Source organism: Sylvia atricapilla, chromosome Z, assembly GCF_009819655.1.
Source record: "Sylvia atricapilla isolate bSylAtr1 chromosome Z, bSylAtr1.pri, whole genome shotgun sequence".
Taxonomy (NCBI): Eukaryota; Metazoa; Chordata; class Aves; order Passeriformes; family Sylviidae; genus Sylvia; species Sylvia atricapilla.
The window spans coordinates 70,527,652-70,548,686 of NC_089174.1; the positions used below are offsets into that span (position 1 = coordinate 70,527,652).

The window sequence follows — 21,035 nt, forward strand, 5'->3', positions numbered from 1 at the left end:
TTCAACTCCTGAGCTGGCTTATTCTGTGCTCCAAAAGCCATTTTTAAGGCTTCCTCCAAGATCTGCAGTACTGGTTTTAACAAGCCTGGAACAGGGACTCAAGAGTCCTCTGATCCCAACAAACTGTATGTTTTATCCTGTCAGCATATGATTTTCTCTCAATGGAATCCTGTCTAAACTTGCTACAAGATTTGGAGTGTTGTACAGACATCAGTAGAACATAGCAGGTTTAAGCTTAGAGTGTTACCCTGTACTAGATGCCACATTCCTCCTTCTGTAAGCTTGAGGTGATCTTGTGCTGGACAATGTCCTGTGATCACTTGCTGGTGATGCCACTGTTTCAGATAACATTTCATTCATCAGGGAAAGTGCCTGTGATATTCTGATTCTGTGATGCTCAGACAACAGGGCTCTGCAGAGAAATATTACACATTACCTCACGCTGTCACTCATTTCACCACAACTGGCTTGTGAGTCCTGTAAGGCTATAGGAAGAACAATTTTTACAAGATTTCACAAAAAAATATATTCAGCCTTTTAAGAGATCATTAGCAAAAAGTTAAGAACCTTTCTTACCAAAGGGTTTGACAGAATGAATGAGTAAATGCTGGGGAAAGAAAATAACGATAGTTGGAATGTGGCATATATAGTCAATGGATGAAAAATGTTCAGTTTTCCTAAACAGTAGAGCAAACATGAATTATTTATGCTTTTGGTTGAAATTTCATTCATATCTAAAGTCTCATAAGCAATAAAGTTAAAACTACCTATAACCTCTTTCTCAGGACTGGAAAACTAATGTACAAATAAGGATTTAATAGCTACTTACTTGTCTTTTTCTTCTTTCTTCTTCTGGAAGACTCTAATATCCTTTGAAGTAGGATTATGATGCTGTTTAACAAAGTATAAAAAATCATTAACTAATTATGTACTGTGGCCTCATTCCAAGTCTCTCTCTAAAAATGTATTTACTTTATTTGAAAGTTACTGCTTAAGAAACTCTTCAGAAAAAAATCAATATGAAAGCATACGGCCCTACCAGAAAATTCAAGTTAGATTGTCTCTATAACTTTCCAGTCTCAAAAAATACACTGAAATCCTGCAGTCACATCTTCCATACTTTATATGCTTAAAATATTAACATTCCTAAGGAGACGTCCTCATAGTCAAGCTCAAAGTTTCAAAAGCCTCACTTCCAGTTTTCTAAAAATCTGTAATGTTCCTAATAACTAATTTAAAAAACAGGGCAAGGTTGCCCTTTGACCTGTGTTTGCTACAGTACAATTTGAAGTTTTTAATTCTTCTTAAATAAAAAATATATGCAAACCAATCCAAACCAAACCAAACCTAACCCAAACCATCCACTGAAAGTTGAGAATCCCTCCACTAATGATCTCAGGAGAAAAGCCCATAGCAAAAGCATCAAGTGTATATATTCATGGGCTGACAACACTGGAGAGAAGCAGGACTCCTTTTTGTCTAACTCACTTCTCTTCACACATGCACAGAAGAGCATCCTAGTTCAGTTCGGAAAGATTGTTTAAAACTAGGGGAAAAATGTTATTTCATATAGATTTCTTACTCTTTCTGAAAGTGAATACCATTGAATTTAGTAACAGGGAACCTGTGTATGTTACAGATTTGCATCTTGGGAGTTAAAACAAACAGAGCTTCAGCCTTGAAATATTTACAGCATATCCTGAAGTCAACAAGTAGAAAGTATAAGGATACATTTGGTGTTGTTAGTCTCATCTCCAGAGCTTCCTGTGTTCAGTAGAGTCTTTTCAGGTCCTGACGGCATCCAGATGGCAAATGCATATTTCAAGAGTTAATATTTATTGGAAAATTTCTTCTGAAATCCTTTTGTATGTTTTATTGTAATATTCTATTATTTCCAAAACAGAAAAATTTCCAGATCAGGCTATAAGCATGTTTTTACTAATTAAATTTAAAATGTAAAAAATTCTGGGAGTGAACTGTTCATTGAAATCAGCCTTCAACAAAAAATTTTGTAAGATACTTGACATACATGGCATATTCTAGCATCTCTGTTGACCCCTTATGATTTTTGCATGGACCTCTGTGTGGGTGAGTGACAGTGATGGCTGCCCTCAGTATCCTGCCATATTTCTAAAGGATGATGGCATCTGAACTCTGTTTTCTGAATCCTCTGGGGGTTTTTGGGAGGTGTGTGGGAAGATGAAACAAACACAACTGCTGTAGCTACCTCTCCCTGAAAAACACATCTTTCATTAGTGAATGTTGCAGCTGTATCCATTACAGTCAAGGGCCACCTGCCATCAATGGTCATCACTGCAACCTGTGAAGAACACTGGTATATTTACTTACCTGACACAACTACGGCCAGTTCCAGTAAAATAGAATCATACATGTAGAAATCCAACATTACAACAGGGAAAAAAACAGCTACTCCCAGCCTTTACATTGTCTAACCTGAATAATCAACACTTGTATAGTAAGTAAGTTACGCTTCAAGACACCTGTTAATCTTACCGTATTATTTCTCAGGTTGAATGGATGATGTTCTTTCTGTCTTTGTTCATCCAGTTTCTTCAAATATTCTCTCATTCTTTCCTTCTGCTTTCTTTTCATCCATGTTTGTATCTCTTTCCTCTCCTTTTCTGTTCTTCGAGAATGCCCAGAAGCAGAATCAAGAACCCTGGGCAGATGTAAACAGGAAATAATCTAGCACATCCTGTAAATTGCAAACAATGGCAACTACATGATATAACAAAATGAGAACGCTACAAAATTCTGACACAGCTGGAATCATAAGTAATTAATAAGAGGAGAAAATTTTCTTTTGCAAAATTTTACTACATAAAATCCTGGTAAACAAGTAATTTTGAAGGTATCTTCTAAAATTTTTCTTTTATTTGTCAGCTACTTTCAGATAATAGAACTAGAGCTTAAACTGTTGGGAACTTTGTCACCAATGCAGCAGACTGGTGACCTGAACAGCTGTATGTTTTTGCCTTGTAAGCAACTGATATCACAAACTGGAGTAGGAAATAGCTGTCACTTTGACCTCTCTCAGGAAAGAATACAGATGATTTTATAACTGACAGTCAGAAAGGTGTAGAAATCTCCAGTAGGGAGGGGAGCATGACAAGCTGGAATCCGGGGCTGGGAGTTTGTGAAGGTGCTGTGCCACTGGCAGGAAATGTCTGGTGTGTCTTTCAGAACTGCTTTAGAAACCTGAACTGAACTGAATCAGCTGTATAAAACAGTTGTGCTCCAGCCTATACCTAGCAGAAGATGGAACAAGCAATTGGAAAGGCAGGAATTTCAAAACCTGAATACTAGAACAATTAGTACATTTGACAATAGTGACCAGTAGTCTTGTAGCAATTAAAAGCTCTAATATTAATCCAATTAACACCAAACCACATTTGCTTCCTTTGTTTACAAGATGTCAACTATGAGAATAACCAGGTCTAAAATGATTTAAGCAACACATAACAAAAACCAGCCATGGTATTACCTTGATATTTCCTTAGCCTGTGTTTTTGCAAAGCCCAGCTCCAACAGAGAGGTGTCACTTTCTACCACACGATAATTCACAATGTCAGCAACATCACTTGGACCAGCAATTTGCAGGGGATCTTCTAAAGAGCTTGATGTTAGGTAGGGGAAAAAAGCTGTTACTAAATTAATGTATACTATTCCTGTATGAACAATAAGCAAAACTCCTTTCTTTTATGCTTAAAACAACAATATCCAGGTTGTTTTACATAAAACTATTGGACTTTCCCCACATCTCCACTGGGTTTGTACCCTTGAGTCAGATTTGATGAGGACAGAAGGAGCAAGACCTGACTAACAGCAGAGGCACGATCCAGAACTGAAATGCTTGAGCTCTGCTGTGGTGTGTGAACATGGCTGGCCCACAGGAGACTGAGCCTGGCAGCCAGGAGCATCCACAGGGTTTGTACTGCTGCCCTGAGGAGAATAAGGTTATGGGGTGCTACCAGTTTCAATGGTACCCAAATCTCAGTGACCTTCAAAGCAAGAATCAGTGTCAGTGAGAGCACAGCTTCACCTAAATTCTTTCCATTTCTTTCCTCTCTTTTAAGCAGCTGCTCCCAGTAAAAAAACAAAACAAAACAAAAGAAAACAAAAAACAAACAAAAAAAAAAACCACACTCATAGTTTAGGACTACAAAATCTACAAGATATCAGTGTCTGCTAAAGTTTCTTGCCTTACTCCACTTACACCCATACTCTACTTTATATAACCATTTCCTAATCTAGTTCAGTCACAGTTCCACTTAAAATACTAGAAAAATAGGATAAACCATTCCTAGTTTACTGCTTTGCTTCAAGCAAAGCAATAAAGAAGAGTAATGGAGCTGAATGACCAGAAAGAAAGGAAATCATCTACTCTTTTCTACTGGATCCAGAAGACTAAAAGTAAAAATATATATGTCAGACCATTTTGTTTAATACACAGGCTCTTTCCAGTTTTGAAATCTTCAGTCTGTTGCATTACACTTTCCACACAGTACGACTTTAAAGACCTTCTGGTGATAGCTGGGCTTTGTAGAAAACTACCTGCAGCAGTTGTATTTCACTGGAAACGTGGTTTGCAATTAGGAGAAATAAAAAATGCCTGCAGACAAGAGTGCCATCTACATTAACAACTCCAATACTTGTAAATAGAAAAGAACCTGGAATACTTCTGCAGCTTTTGCATGACGTAAATCTAACAGGCACCACTGAAGTCAGAGTCAATGCCTGAAATTAGCTAAAAAAGGGGGCTTTTATCCAGTTTACAAATAAACCCCTCGATTTTTATGAAGTGATCATTCCACTCTGACAGCCACCTTATTGGTAAACTGTAAAAAAAAAAAACAGTCTAAAAATACATACCCAGGACACAGATCTCTGCATATGTGAGAACCTGAAACAGAAACAATCCTTGTTAATAGTATCTTTGCACTTGTACACTCACTAATCATACATAGGTTAAACAGCCGGTGGGATAAAATACAGAAACACATCAACCTCAATATGTTGATGTTAAAAATAAATTAATACTGTACATAAGCTTAACAGCCTGTGAGACAACATGTGAGACTGCCAGGTGAGCACAGAAGTCCCAGAGATCATTAACTAACAGTTCCTGGCTTTTGTGGGTAGTTTTGCTTGGAAGATATTGTTGCTGTTGACAGTGTTGTGCCATGACTAACCAACTGGCAACTATGTGTTCCAATAATTATACAGTGTTTCATGGAAAATTAATGATTGACACTTACTTGAATCCAGGTACTCAGAAGAAGCTTGGAATTCAGAAGATGAAACTGAAGAGCAGTGTGGTTGTATTGGAAGGAAGGGCACTGCTTCCTCTCCTAAACTAATCTCTCCATCTCAAAAAATTATAGTTGTAACTTAGTATCACCTACAATTTTCTTAGATTGCAAATAACAATTTTATCCTTAGAAAATGCTATTACTATTTTCAGAGTTTAACTGGGTGTAAGTACTATTTGAGACTCACTTGTGCTGTATATAGATGCTGGAACCATGTTTTAGTAAGACAGATTGCTGTAAATGTGACTTTCAAATGCACATTCACATGTACAAAGCACATATCACTTTCAGGAGCCTGACTGCAAGCAATGCAGGCAAATACGCAGAGGAAACAATACAACTGCATTTTTAACCTCAGTCAACAGGTTGCTTGCAGAGTGATTTTTCCTCCTTCTTTTAATGCTACTGCAGTCTTCATAATTTCAAAAATCAATTTACTCTCAGTTTTCAAAATTATTAGACCTCATAAAATAATCTTTTAGGACACAGACAGTAGTTACTCTACAGAGAAATAAACCAGTTGATTTTGCTGATGTAGGCTAGATTTAACAGACATGTCACCTCCCAAGACATAGGTAGATGACAGAGATGATCAAGACAGCTTTTGGAGGAATCGTTGAATGTTCTGTGATACCACAGATATTTATATTCACTTAGGTAAATACACACAAATCAGCACAGTGATGGGCTTCAGACTCAATGTTGATTATTTTCTTTCAGTAACAGTGAATTTGAGTTCAAGTATGATTCACTGCTGAACTGTTTTTCAAAGCTCAGTGACACTGCTATGTAACAAACTCATTATCAGAGTACATGAATGAAGCCATTCTAAATAATACAACCTAGAAAGACTCATGCCTGACTTTAATGAGCTCATTGGCATTACATAACTTTCTGTGTAACAGCCAGGAAGAAGTATTACAGCATGAAGAAAAGGTTTACTTATTTAAAAAAAAAAAAAAAAAAAAAAAAAAAGGGGGGGGAAATATACAATAAAGATTATACCAGGTGACTTCAGGCCACTGGGAGAGTTAGGAGCCAAGGCTGCAGAGGCAGGAGAGTGTGCATCCACTGTAGTAGAACTGGGCATCATAGGATATTCCACGTTAAAGCTCTCCTTTTGATCATCTATAACATCTTCAAAAATCATGCCTGTCAAATGATGTTCTGATTCTGTGGGAAAAAAAAAAAAATTGTACGTAGTGCAGACCAGTGTAGAATCCTCACAATGCAGAAACTATCTCTCATATGTCTTGGTTAGTGGCATTTTTAATTTATCTGTCACCCTACAACAGCCTGGACCTGGATCAGCTGTGCCTCCCTATGGAAGGACAGTTCCAGGGCTGTGATGTGTGACCCAGTCCTGCACACACAAAGGAAATGACTGGATGAGGAGCTGCTCTGTGTGAGCCTCAAGGACATCCTAAATATCGTCTTACGCATGAACACAGATATAGCCTTGATTTGGTTCCACCACTTGGCTTTGCATTAACTCCATAAGTAGATTAGACTATGTTCTTGGGACAGTGTAGTAGCTTTAAGTAGCAGTTATTTGTTAAATAAACAGTAAATCATGCAATACATCTACTCTAGTAAACAGTTCAGCTGATGTAAGATTTTAATAAAAACAGTAGATATTATAACTTAGTATTCAGATTGGATACCTTTCATTTTATTTCTTTCTCTGGTATTTTTTCTTCATATTTCAGTAACACCTTTAAGGATTGCATTAAATGTCAGTGGTAACTAAAAGTTATTTAAGATGCATATTCCATGGCAAATGTATTATCCTTCTAACTGGACACATACCAGCATCAATGACTCCAGCAGCTTCAGAGATTGCAGGACAAGCACCAAGGTCTGAATCAGCAGCCATTTCAAAATCTTCTATCAGCTTCACTAACTGTAAGTTAAATCCAAAAACTAGGTAATTATACTTTCTTCAAGGTATTTCTGAGACTTACACCACAGATATTTATGCAAAGTCCACTTTAAATATATTTTACTTGTCAGAATCTTACAAACATTTTAATGCAGTTTTCTGACCGAAACAAACAAAAAAGTTCAAGAATCAAAGTCGCTCAAGTAGATTGATTTCATGTAGGAATTGCATGCAATCTTCTGGATACTTACTTTGAGAAAAATACATGTAAACTATTATTTATTTGAACAGTTTTACTTCTACTGATCACATTATTTTTAAAATAGCTGAAGTTTTCCAATATGTATTTTATCTGAAACAGATATTAGAATACTTCCACTGTCATTCGTAAGTCTGAAGTTCCAAACTGAAAAATGAAAACTAAGATCGCCTTATCCAGAGCAAGACATTTTACTGAGCATTATCTCAAAAAGAACAAATCTCATAACTGATGCATAATACATGAGAAATTGTTATAAAAGGAATGACCAACTAGTATGAACAAAAAAAAAAAAAAAAAAAAAAAAAAAAAAAGGGAGTTTTCTTCAGGATTTGACTAAATACCCAGAATTTTTAAATCCCAGGTTCTGTGAACTGCTGAAACAAATACAAGATATATATAATTTTTTCCCCTACAGGATATTAAAATATCTAACTTAAATAATAACCTTGATGATGAATGTAAGTGATTAAATAATCCACCTGAGTGTAATAACTGTGTGCAAGTGACACAATGAGGTCTTTATATTTCTGTGTATCATTGTATCATAGAATACCCTGAGTTAGAAGAGATCTACGAGATCCATCAAAACCCAATTTTATTTTACTTCCATATTAGGATTTATAAAGATGGCAAAAATGCAATTATTTTATAAAACTAAAGGGTTCACGTTCCAGAAACAGTCACACAATATTTTGCAGAGGCACAGCTGCAGAAGTCTTTGCCAAAAAGGTCTCCTGCTGAGCCTGAGTTACAAAGAAACTACGTATGTTCTGCCCATTCACTAATAACATCAACATTCTGGCCAACATTTAGTCCACTGCAAGCAACCATGTCAGCCAACACATTCAGCACTAAGTATGTAAGAACACTGTATATACATACATGTAAAATATTTATTATAATGTAGAATATATTTATATATATATATACACACACTGTATAATATTACAAATATATAATAAACGTATTATATATTATATTACTCTCAATATCTCTCAACAGATACTAAGCAGATTTGAGAACACATTGTTCCAAAATATAGGTTTTGTCTTTAGTTGAAAAAATAAACTGTTTAAAAACCAAGAGTTAGCACTCACCATTCTGCTATTTCTGAAATCCTGCTCCATATTTTCTACTATGTTCTGCAGTGTCTCTAATTGCATAACCATTTCCTTCTGCTTTGTGGAAAAGTATTCTTTTTCAATTACTTTGGATGGGAGCCCTGAAGAAGGAAGAGTTCCTCCATCTTCATCTGTGATGTTCCAAGTTACAATATCTGTAGCAGAGTCTGACTTATCTTTCCTTTGCAATTTGTTTGATACATTTTTTTGATGATCATCTTCAAATTAAAAAAGAAGAATACACCAATATCACTGAACAAGCCACAAACACTTAAATATTGCAAGTAATTAGCCATAAATGTGCCATACCTAATAAAATGTTTTAGACTGCAAGAATCATTACAAAAGAAGTCAAATGTATCAATTTTGATGTTTAAGACTAAAAACCATGAGGTTAATTGGGAAAAGGCTGCAGATTTTCTGTGGGAGTACTACAACAAAAGAGTAATACCTTTTCTTGGTTTTAAAACTAAAATGGTTTACCTTGCTTCTGAAGTGCCTCAGGTGGAACTGCATTAGTAACAGAAGCTGCTGTGTGATGAAGTTTTGCAGCAGGTGGAATTTCAAGCTTCTTGTTCTGCTGTGCAGCAGCTATCTCCTCAGCAGACTCAGGTATCACAGGCAAATTCCTAAGGATGTCACTGTCTTCAATGTCAACCACACTGATATATTCCTGTTTATGCTAAACAACAAGATAAGGAAGAGTTATACAGTATGTGTTTTGAATGAGCTGTTTACAGTGCATTGCTCACCATCTTCTGTGCTTACCCTCTTTGCATTTGTAGATGAAAGGCTTTTTGTTTGGGGAACAAAATAAATACAATCTTCCCTACCATATTACACATGCAGGTACAAAGAACCCAAATTCATGAAGACAAACATTATACTTAAAATACATTTCAGCCATATGTACTTTAGTACATTAGATCACTAACCAAATTAGGTGCATCTGACAGAAAGGATGGTAAAGGTCCCTCATTCACTTTGGTGGGGAAACTTGGGTTTAAATACATGTCTGGCAGTAGTATCACAGAGGAACTAGATGATTCTACAAGGAAACAGTAATTCAGTCAGTATTATATTTACAGTAAAAGCCACAAAAATTTAAGACTATTAGGAAACAGCTATGCATTCTTTAGAAGATAAGAAAAGCTTTCACTAAGCTGCCATCTAGATTGCTATTAATATCCAAGTCCCTCCTACTTAAGCAAAAAAAAAAATCCGCATCATAATCCAAAGAAATTAGATTACTCAGATAGAAACCTCCAATAAAACTACCTGCAAATGAGTCATGTGATATAGTAAAATTATCTTCAAATGGAAAAAACACTGTTGAATTTTACAATAATGGAAAAATTAATATGCTCTCTTGGTACCATAGGGAAAATACTTGGGCACTGAAATTTATGTAATAAATTTATGGAACAATGCTACTGCAGCTCTATTTCATGTGACCTGTTTGAAAATCCCACTGATCAAATCACTTGGTCTACATTACACTAAATTCCAAAGATTTAGTGGGAACTAAAATCAAGCTAAAATCCACAAAATAAGGACCGGGTTTCACTAAATAGAAGTCAGATTAAATTAGCATTATCTACACCCTGCATTAAGCTGTCTCAGGTACAAAACCCATGTTAGAACAGTAACACTGTTAGACGTTCCAAACAACAAATGAAGCCAAGAAAGACTGCAGCCACACCTGATGCAGGAACGGATGTGACCAGCTCATTTTTTTGAACTTTGGGAATCTCACTTCCACCTCTGATTCCACAATCCTGATGTGATTTGAGCACTTGATTGAAAAAAAGAAAAAAGGAAGACCAGAATGAATGAGTTAAGGAAACTAATGATACCAATGGCTTTATCTGAGTGTACACTTCTGATTTGCCAGTTCACAATCAAAGAAAAGTGGGGGGAGGGGCAAGGAAAAAATTTCAGCCAAGTGTGAAACATAGTCTAAAATGTATTAAGATAAAGTCAAGTTAAGTTAAAACAAGCTTTCAGAAAAAGTACACAGCAGAACTGACTTAGAGAAAGCAAGAGGAGACTCTTACACAATTGCATCAGTAATATTTTTAATTATAATTCTTGTAGCTACTGGTTTATAATTTAAATTCCAATGTTTTCCTGGTTTTTTTGAAATAAGAAATGAGAGCACAAAAACTGTTTTCCCTTTACAAATTTGCTGCATTTTGAAAACTGACTGAATATCACAACTAGTCAAGAAGCAGCACCAGAAAGAGTTGGTTTCTGTAGGTCACCTGTGTAGCACTTACCTGGGCTAGTATTTGTACTTGCATCTTGAGTTTCTGCTGGTTTTTTTCCTACAGAAGCCAAATAATGTAGATCTGCTGAGGTAGTATTTGCTTTCTCCATTGCATCTAATCCAAATACAAAACAATACAAAATAGGTGTCTTTTAATGATACAAAAATTAGACATCTTTGAAAGCAGTGATACTAACTCACAGCTATGGGCTTCAACATTTTCTTATTTTTTATTTCTGAGAGATAATTTTGACTTTTCACTAAGCATACCTCATAAATGATTCCAAGAGAAGTCCATGCTACCAACTTTATGTGAATATACAACTGACATTTACAATGTCACACTGAACTAAAAGCAAGATTCAGTTTAGATATGTGATTTTAAATTAAACACTTACGCTGAACAATAACAGTCTGCTTCACATTCTAAAAGGAGGGGAGGAATATTTGTGACATGTATGTCTTCATTTATTGTTGTTTCTACAGTTTGCTCTTCTTTAAGGCCGAATTTCAGGGAATTAATCATATTTTATCTTGTGACAGAACTGATTTATTGTCATGAATTAACATATTATAAAGAAGAAAATCTTTCCACAGGCATAGTCTTCATATTGCAAGTTAGAAGAAACATTGTACATGTTGAATTTCTTTCACAAGAACCCTAAATTTTGTCTAATTAGAATATGCAAGTAAATAATGGTGGAATCTTTTTAAAATAAATAAAAAAATTACGATTTGAAATGTTTACAGAATTATTTTGATTAATCACATGAACAGAAATCATTGTCAACTGCAACTAATTAAATTAACTTGACATACTGTTATTATTTCATTTACTCTATTGTTTATAAACAGAAATACAAGACTATAATTAATTTTGAAGAAAAATTAAAATACTTCTAAAATTTTTTGGGAAAACTATTCTGAAACTTCAGACAGTTTATACAAGATCTTAAGTTTGCCTGCATCTCTATCCATACCAATCCCCTAAAAAACTAGTATCCCCCAGAAATTCTGGACACCTATTGTACATCCTAAAAGGCCTGGGGAAAAATCTCATAAGCCAGCAAGCTCTGGCTTATGATGTGTCCACAGACCACATCATCCTAGTTTTTAAAATGATGATGATTGTACAATTTTAGTGTGAATTCTAATAGACTGATGCACCTTGATTTTTTTTTTAATTTGAACACTCAAAGCATTAAAGAGACTTTTACTTGCCCATTGAGATGAAAAAACCATCCTGAACATCAGATATCGATTTTGGTTTGTGATCCTAATATAAGGAAAAAAGAACCATCTTTAAAAACAGTTTCAGTGTAGATTAAAGGCTTTCTTGGTGATGTTAACTATACAATATACCTCATATGAGTAATGATTTGGGGGAAAAAAAAGAAACACACAAATTCCTCATTCCTGTTTGACTCTGTTGTACCCCTGCTGCACCCCAACTAACATCTCCAGGCCTGGTGAGGGTCTCCAGCTGCTGTGCTGGAGTGCAGTATCAAAGGAAGTATGGTATGGAACAGGAAACGAGCTCTGGGTAGTGATCCAGCATTAAACTGGTAGTGTTCGAACTTGAAATTTTGTACTTGCAAGGATAACCCCTAAAAGATATCAAAACCCAGCCTTCATCAGGCTTTCTTTTTGTAATGTCTGGGCTGAGACAGAACAGAGATCCCAATGCCCTACATCCTTACTCTTACATTGTAATCCATCCAGCCCCACGTGGAAAGATTAATGCCTGGGTCACTTGTCCCATCATTACGACTAGGAATTTTTTTTTTTTTTCATTTTTAACATTTTTGTATGTATTTACTACAAATGTACAAACAGACTTATATCTTATCAAAACAGACAAGTTCCTGTTCCAAACTAGCAACCTTGGAATCTTTTATAAAAATCAATCTCCTGTTTTCAGAAAATGCAAGTATGTGAATTTAAAATGTGAATACTGTTTCTAGGCTGGAGGCTGGAAAGACGTATATTATTGTTTGGCTTATAGTTTTCTGTTTCTTTTCTGCTAATAATTGAATGGAAAAAGGCTAAGAAAAAAAAGTAATTCGATACCCCAGTCTCTGATTCAGTAACCATGGCTGTGTCACTAACACTGATGATGGAATCGTCCAGACGGAAGGACACGCTTAGTTTCTTCTTATCCCCCTTCTGTTGTTTCTTACTACGCCTCTTTTTGCTGTCAACATATTAATTACAGATAAAGAGTAAGAATTGCTCTAAAATAGTAACAATACCTATAATTGTTGTTTTCTAGGCAAGATTACTATTAAGAAACAAACACTGAAATGAAGATTGGAAAAGATAAACAGCTGCTGCATACAGATCACTTCAAACCATAGTTTCTGCCTGCTTGAAATCTACATGGAAATGTTGTGGGAACCCATAAAAATACCAGCAATCACACTAAAATCTATTGTCTAATAAGCTATTTCTGTGAAGTATTACAAACCACATAACATTTCACATCTATATCTTGTGTAAAATTAATAGTACACCTATACAAACCTATAAAAAATTAATAGTTACAAATACCTATAACGAATCCGTAAGAAGCAAACTTCAGTTACATAGTAGTTCTCTAATGACTAGGTGACAAGTAGATTATACAATAGCAACTGGGGCTTTTTCTTTAATATGTGACAAGTAGATTATATGACAGCAACTGTAGCTTTAAGCACTTCCACAGATACTATTAAAATGTATTCTAAACTCTATCTGCATTTAGTGGTGTAGCAAGTTTTCCCTTCAAGACCGAAAAACTCCTCTTCAGCCTCTGCTCCAAAATGACAGAATTAAAAGCAGCATATCTGAAAGAAACCAAGTATTCTATCCCAGAACATTTTATCAGCATTCTATGAGAACTGAACAAACATATGTAAGCAGCTTAAACAAACTGTTTTAATTGTTTGTGCAATCAATTAACATCAAATAGATAAAATTTTTCCAAGTTATAAATAACATACCTAGCAATAAAAAAACTAATCCAGCTTCAGTAGGAATTTTGTTAATCACTGTTTGTACTAAAAACAGCCTACATACATATTTAGTCATACTGAAGAGCATAAAATCCTTTCTTTTCTGAAGACAACAGTGGCAATATGCAGCTCAGTCTACTAATAGTCACTGTGTAAGGAGTGAAGCATTTAATAAAGAGTGTATAGCAAGCAGCCAGGTGAAAACAAGGCTTTAAAACACAGATAGTGCAATGAAAAACATTTTCTCTTGAATCTTCTTCCTATCAATCTCCTAAGAGTAAGAACTCCTCACACCCTAATGATACACTTCTGCTGTGTCTTTACTAACAATTGCTATTTTATTCTCTGCTGAGAGTATACATTCCCTCTGATGCCAAAGCGAGAAGGAACAGGTTACCAGTTAGTCTGTCAAAATGAAGTTCCACTTCAAAAATTTGGCTTGCCTTTTTCTATTGTTCTGCACATCTCGAAGTTCAAATGGTTCAACATCAGTTCTTAGTAGTTGGAGAGGTTTGGTTTGGTCTTGTGCAAAGGAAGTACTGGGCACAGAATGATGCTTGTGGTGTTGCTCAAATGCAATGACATCTCCAAGTGGGATGAGTTCTGGCACCTAAGAGGGTTCAGAGAGAGAAAAAGAAGACATCAGACGGGGGGGGAGCCCCAGTCAGATTGGATGAAAAAAGTAAGTCCAGTTTGGATTTCAGTTACACAAACAAAACTACTGCAACATTTTGTAAAGAATATGGAAGGGGAATATTAATAACATCAGACCAGAACCTCTGCCAATCTGTACATGTGTAAACTATTTTCTGAAAATAAATTGAAATGTATGAAATTTCTCCACAGAGCATATGAATCTTTTCCACAGAACATATTTCACTAATATTTGCATTTCTTATGTACGTAGTTCAGGGTGAAGTTAGCAAACATCCAATGTAGACAAGGACTGAAAAAGCACCTCTAAAGGAAAAGCATTTCCATTCTTCTCAACTGGGGTATGCAAACATGTAAGTCTATAAGAAATAACATTTTTTAAAACATCTGGTATTCAGTAGCCATAAGATTTTCTTACCAAGCCTTTTACCATTCCATTTCTGCCCTGAAAAAAAGGATTTTTCACCACATCCTATTTCTGTAAAACCCTATTTTTTTACCACACAAATATTGGCCAGTATTTTAGTTAGTAAATTCTTTACACTCATTACCAGTGGGCTGAACATTGATGAACTATGGTTGATGAATGCAGAATCAATTGAATGTAGTTAAAAACACTTTCTGGCTTGCAGTCTGCCTCATACTGACATATCAATAAGCAGGTATCTTAGCTCAAGATCCCTCCTGGTACCTGTGACAAACAACTCCAAATTCCACAGTCTGTAAACATGAACTTACTTGTGATGAGTAAGAAACCATGAAACTGACAAAACACAACAGCTTAGAAAAATATATTATTAAAATCCAGTACCTTCTTTTTCTGAGGTAAATTAATCTGAAGTAGTGATATTCCTGTATCCCATGGTGTTTCTGTGGAGTCAGCCTCCTTTGTTGCAGGTTTAACAGGTATTAAAGCAGTAGTGATTGGCTGCCTTACAGGTGGTGGAACTCTAGGTACTGGGTCAAGTTCCAAGTGCAACAGTGGAATAGCAGCCAGGTTCTGAGTGGTCGGTGCTCTGAACACATTTGCAGGGAACTGAGGCTGAGGTGAATCTTCTTGCTGTCCTTCACACTGACCTGAATTCAGATGTTTGAGGGGTCCCTTATGCACTCTTTCTGCCCATCTCTTCTTTTCCTCATGCATTTGTTTTGGAATCTCAGGGTTGTATCCACTTCTGTGGAAATCTCCTTCTGCCTTACTCTTTCTTGGTGTGTATGCTGACTGGTGGCTCCATAAGGAATCTGAGGAACTCCAAGCTATTCGTGGTACTGGGGGTGGTCTGGCAAATGCTGATGACATTTCTGTTGGATGTAAAAATGCTGGTTTGACATGGTAACTTGATTGAAGCTTAAGCAAAGGAAATCCATTTGAGTAACTGATTCTTTTTTCAACAGGGATAAGCTTCATTTTTTTCTGGATGCCTGAGGAAGGAGCTAGGAGACGAAGTGGTAGAGTAGGCACTGAAGAACGCAAGTCTTGGGATGGTGACATTAATCCTGTTTCCTTGCTGCTGCTTTCAAATAATGTCAAAGAGGCATTCACATCTAGATGATTCTAAATGAGAAAAGCAAACAAACCAGCATTTACATATCAACCATACACTAAATATGCACAAAGACAGTTCTGTCTACACCAATCACTATGAACACATTTCCTAACTCAACAGCATAGACAGCATATCAGATATACTGAACAGTCTTCATAAACCATGCTTTGATATACATACTTTTATTAGGCCATTGTTGCTTTCATCTTCTAGACTCTTCCTTGACTGAAAAACAGAGCTTTCTCGACCAGTTTTTCCTTCCTCTTCTCCAGTGGGCACTTGTGGTTTTGGACAAGCATTGCTTTCAGCAAGGTGTGCAGGCTGGCCCCCTGCTAAGTGAACTGATTGATGCTGTTGTAACATCTGTTGCACATTTGGCACATTGGTAAAGGATGACTGCACTATTTGCATTAAACTCATGAAGTTGATCTGCTGTAGCTGTATACACACACACAAACAAAGTTAACAACGGTGATAACTTTAACAGAAATCTTAGCAAAAATGTCTACCCTATCTTACAGCTGTTCCCTATCAGGTGACAAAACAACATCCCCAAAATGGGATGATTCATTGGTATAATTGTTTACTGTACTGGACTTTCTTGTGAGATACAATAAATACCTGTCACAGACAGGTTATGCTAAAGCAAGACGAATGTCTTCACTTTTTTGTGAAGTTTCAATAAATGTAAGATCACTTAAAATTGGCTCAACATACTACCACCACTTAAATCCTAGTACAGTTGAAAAGTTACTACAGCATCAAAATTTTTCCAAAGGTAAACTACTAAAGGACATTGACTTATGTGAGCTAAAACACACTCAAACATCTATTATTATATCACTCATTTTCTTGAATTAAAAGCAAGAGTTAAGCCTAAAATAAGTTTCACAGTGGTTAACATGGAACTGATGGTTAACATCACAGTTTCACAGTGGTTAACATGATGGTTAACATCAAGAACAACCACACACAGAAGCTCTTTAAAACAGTAATTAACTCCATTTTTTTTAACAACACAGTTGGTAGAAAACTTACTTAAAATAATTAGATGCTCTCACCTGAACTAATTTAAACATTTCATCTTGCAGCATGCACTTGACAGTTTCTGATGTGTTTGGTTTCTCTTCCCTAGAGATGTCTTGTTTCTTTGCACAAACAGAAGTATGGGAAGCAAGACTTGACAGAGTTGACACAGTAGTCTGAGAAGGCTGAGAATCACTTACAGAAATGTCTGCACTACTTAAGAAAGAAACAAACTATGAAAAATATTCAGAGTTCAAAAAACATAAATCTTAGATCAAAAATCTTAAATCTTGTCTTAAATCAATCCATAAAACTTTTTAAGATACCCATGTATTTTAAAAATATGATTAATTGGTAGGAACAACTTAATAAGTAACAGTGCACACTCTTGGTCAGAGAGCATATAGGACACATTTCCTACCACTTCTTAAAATACTGGATGAAAAACAGTATTCAAGAAGTATGTTCTAGCTGATTTTATAGCCACAAGTGTATTTAAAGAACTATTTTCACTAGAGATACAGGTAGAAAACAATGATTAATAAAAAGACAGAAAAAAGGTCTGGTTAGTCATAACGTCAAATGTAGATCTGATGGAAAATGAAGAGGTAATTCTTAGATGAAATAAGGCAGAAGGTAGATTTACTTTGACTTAAAGTAATGGTCCTTTAGATTTTTGGACATAAAAAGTAACAAGATTTAAGATTAAAGAAAATAATTTAAAATTAGAGTAACATGTACAATACATTACATTTTCCTACTGTGATAACAAGATCTTTCAGTAGGTAAAGAATATTCATTCCTTACATGAAGAAGAAAGGGTTAGGATTTACATTCGGCTATAAAAAATCTGAAGAACTTTACTTACACCAACAGAAATTGACCCAAAAGACATTTCTCTGTTTAAGAAAAATGCTGACATGGCTATGGATACAGGCAATGCTTGGAGGACTTTTCACAATTGTACAGGATGGCCTCCAAGCATGAAAACAAACAGAGGCATAAAAGAATGGCTAATGAGGAAAAGTTTTAGATATGTAATAGGTGTAAAGAGGCATATGAAATCTTTAGGAAGGCAATAAGCATGGCCTGAAATGCAACAAGTTTGCATAAATTTTTTTTTAAAAATAGTTGACATGAGAAGCTCACGAAAGAAAAGGGATTAGAGACACATGAAAATGGAACCCAAAAGCATGCGTAGTTCAAATCTTCCTCTAAACTGAAAAAAGCCTCATAGAGGAATGGTCTAGAATTGAAAGCCTGAGACTGACTCCTGACTCCTTTTCACAATTCCAACATTCTCTCTATTTTATATATATGTAAATCTATCAGTTGCCATAGAAAGGACATGTTTTAATGATTTTAATTAAAATGTACATATAAATTAAAAACATTATTGTTCAGGTCTTCTGTATAACCAAGAATCTTCTACAGTAATATTATATAATGAATTCTGCCCAGAAACAGAAAACAAAACTATCATGCCTCTTGAAATCTGGTAACTGTGAATTAACGTTTGATTCATATGATATTCCAGACAACACAAGAGGGTATATGATCCACAAGGATTATGGTACAAAAAAGTTCCAGGAAAAGCTACTTAATTTACAGATACAATACACTATACCTGCAATTATTTTGCAGTCAAATCTACACACTACATGACTTCAAACTGAAAATTTAATTTCATTACATAAAACAGTACAGGTTTACCTTACCTAGGAACTTCTGCATCTTGTTTTAAAGAGAATGGATGGGAAATGTTGCTAGTAACAACCTCAGTCATACTATAAAGAGAGAAAAATTAGTATTGAAAATACTACAATAATTTGTTATGCTGTCTGTTTTCATTTTATATACATGTATGTGTACAAATATGCATATAAACTCCTGAAAAAGTATTTTAATTAGTATGAGGTAAAACACCCGAAAGCCACCTGATAAAAGCTATACTGATCTGCATTGCTTCATTTACTGCATTACACTGCAATCTGAGCTGGCAAATATTGACATTCATGTTTTGTCTCCCCTAGCAATCAGAAACTGACTCAAACAAAAGCACTGAAAAAGTTCCAGCTACTCAGGACTGCTGGCAGGCAAAAAAAAAAGGTGGATTCAGGTAGACAAAGGAAGAGAAAATCCAGTTTAACTAATACTGTTAATATCACTATAATTTGCATCTCTAGAAGAGAAAAAACAATGCCATAATAAATTCTCGAGGGGCATCTTAGACTCAGTTAAAACAAATATATGTAATTTTAAAAAGCAGAGGATTTCAAGTCTTTCTAAAAGTAATTTTAAAGTCTCTTGCAAACATTATGTGTACATAGGGACATTTATTTATATGCTATTGTAATAAGATTTTCCATTTTTCCAGTTATTGTCTATCTTTTTACTAGAGAAAATATACCTTCCCATAAACTATGCTTATTTTATCAGATCAGTACTAAAATAATGACTCATCAACCCAGCCCTTCATACATGTGAAATGCCTGTATATAAAATAGACAACTGAAACTGTTTGAAATTATGGCTTTGTTGCTATAAGCAACAGCAAGAACCCCTGAGATGTCACTGGATACAATCATTAACAAAACTACTTTAGATTTTTAAACAAAGTTAAAAAAGCAATTAAAAAAAACCAAGTCCCTTACATATTCTGTTTAGCCTTTTCCTCCTCTGTTTCTTCCATGTTTTGATCTTCTTGAGCACTATCTACAGCTGAAATGGCAACCTGCTGAATATAAAAATATGTATCTGAACTTGCAAGATTTTCTCTCTCTCCTGTTTCAATAAAATACAAGTTTTTTAGCCTATGGCAAATGTATTTTTGATTAACCATCCAATTTAAAAATCTGACTAAAAATAATCAAAATTGCATACTTATCAGAAGACGCTTACCCATCAGCAACAAACAGACATAACAATTCACCTGAGCATCTTTCTTTTTCTTACAACAATCTCATAATTATGAGATTTTAGTTCCAAGTTCACATTCATGTAGTACCCTGGATATATATTCTGCTGATCTTACACCCCCTAGGTAAAGATGAAAATGCGGAAATGATCCCACTGTACACAAACTACCTACAAACTAAGAAAATGAAACAAATATAGGATTTTTACACATGCCATGGATTTACTATAGTAAAATGTACTGAAAAAATTGAAGACCACAATACATAGCGTAACAGCCCTGCCCTTAGCCACTTTCACAGAAAAGATACCTAGGACCAAAAATGATGCATGGAAAAAGAAGGCTCATTTATAAATCCAGATTAAGTTTTTCAGAGAGAAGCAAAATAAACATCTAGATATACTAAAATTTTTTTAAACTCAACTCAATTTTATATATTTATAATTACATCAACTATATATATATAAAACTACATATATGAAAACACACACACATTTTCAAAAGCGTTCAGAGCAGAGCTCACCTTACTACCTTTTAATTGTTGCTTTTATTATTAAGCAAGTAAGAAGATTTGCCAACTCTAAACAATTTAGCCCTCAAGTTCACAAATACATTGATGAATTCAGGATACTTTGAAAACAGTATTCATAACAATTCAATGCTTCCATGAAAGATCCTGTCACATCAGGAGAAATGCTGGAGCTGAATTTAAGGCAGCCAGACCTGCTCCCTGATTACAACCAGCACAACTAAGGAAAGCGATGGGTAGTGATAGGAAGCAAGTCTCTTCTGAGAGGTAACAAGGCATCCGTTTGCCAACGTGACACACTCTCTAGAGAGGTGCTGCATCCCCGGGGCTCCTGTCAGGGATGTCTCCAAGAGACAATCAAGCCCTGTACAGCCCACTATTACCCTGCTACCATTGTTTCACAGGGGTGCCAGTGACACATCCATGAGCAGGCTGAGAAGGGAGCGGCAGTGGAGGGCTCTGGAGTGCAGTCAATCCTCCCAGTCAAAAGGAAGGGGCTTGA

General features: G+C 35.4%; 1 protein-coding gene across 1 annotated transcript in view; it reads right to left on the reverse strand.

Annotated features, from left to right (window-relative positions):
• CPLANE1 (ciliogenesis and planar polarity effector complex subunit 1) overlaps positions 1-21,035 on the reverse strand; it is a 62,751-nt gene that overhangs the window by 4,065 nt on the left and 37,651 nt on the right. The window contains exons 29-49 of the mRNA XM_066339509.1: positions 20,280-20,288; positions 19,742-19,821; positions 18,806-18,874; positions 17,123-17,300; positions 16,242-16,499; positions 15,326-16,069; positions 14,304-14,470; positions 12,938-13,061; positions 12,089-12,143; positions 10,878-10,982; positions 10,301-10,393; positions 9,534-9,646; positions 9,082-9,280; positions 8,575-8,816; positions 7,143-7,236; positions 6,339-6,506; positions 4,894-4,924; positions 3,506-3,637; positions 2,515-2,680; positions 830-891; positions 248-412 (exon numbers count right to left, since the gene is read on the reverse strand). Coding sequence (XP_066195606.1) covers positions 248-412; positions 830-891; positions 2,515-2,680; positions 3,506-3,637; positions 4,894-4,924; positions 6,339-6,506; positions 7,143-7,236; positions 8,575-8,816; positions 9,082-9,280; positions 9,534-9,646; positions 10,301-10,393; positions 10,878-10,982; positions 12,089-12,143; positions 12,938-13,061; positions 14,304-14,470; positions 15,326-16,069; positions 16,242-16,499; positions 17,123-17,300; positions 18,806-18,874; positions 19,742-19,821; positions 20,280-20,288 — 3,254 coding nt within the window. The remainder of the gene's footprint in view (positions 1-247; positions 413-829; positions 892-2,514; positions 2,681-3,505; positions 3,638-4,893; positions 4,925-6,338; positions 6,507-7,142; positions 7,237-8,574; positions 8,817-9,081; positions 9,281-9,533; positions 9,647-10,300; positions 10,394-10,877; positions 10,983-12,088; positions 12,144-12,937; positions 13,062-14,303; positions 14,471-15,325; positions 16,070-16,241; positions 16,500-17,122; positions 17,301-18,805; positions 18,875-19,741; positions 19,822-20,279; positions 20,289-21,035) is intronic.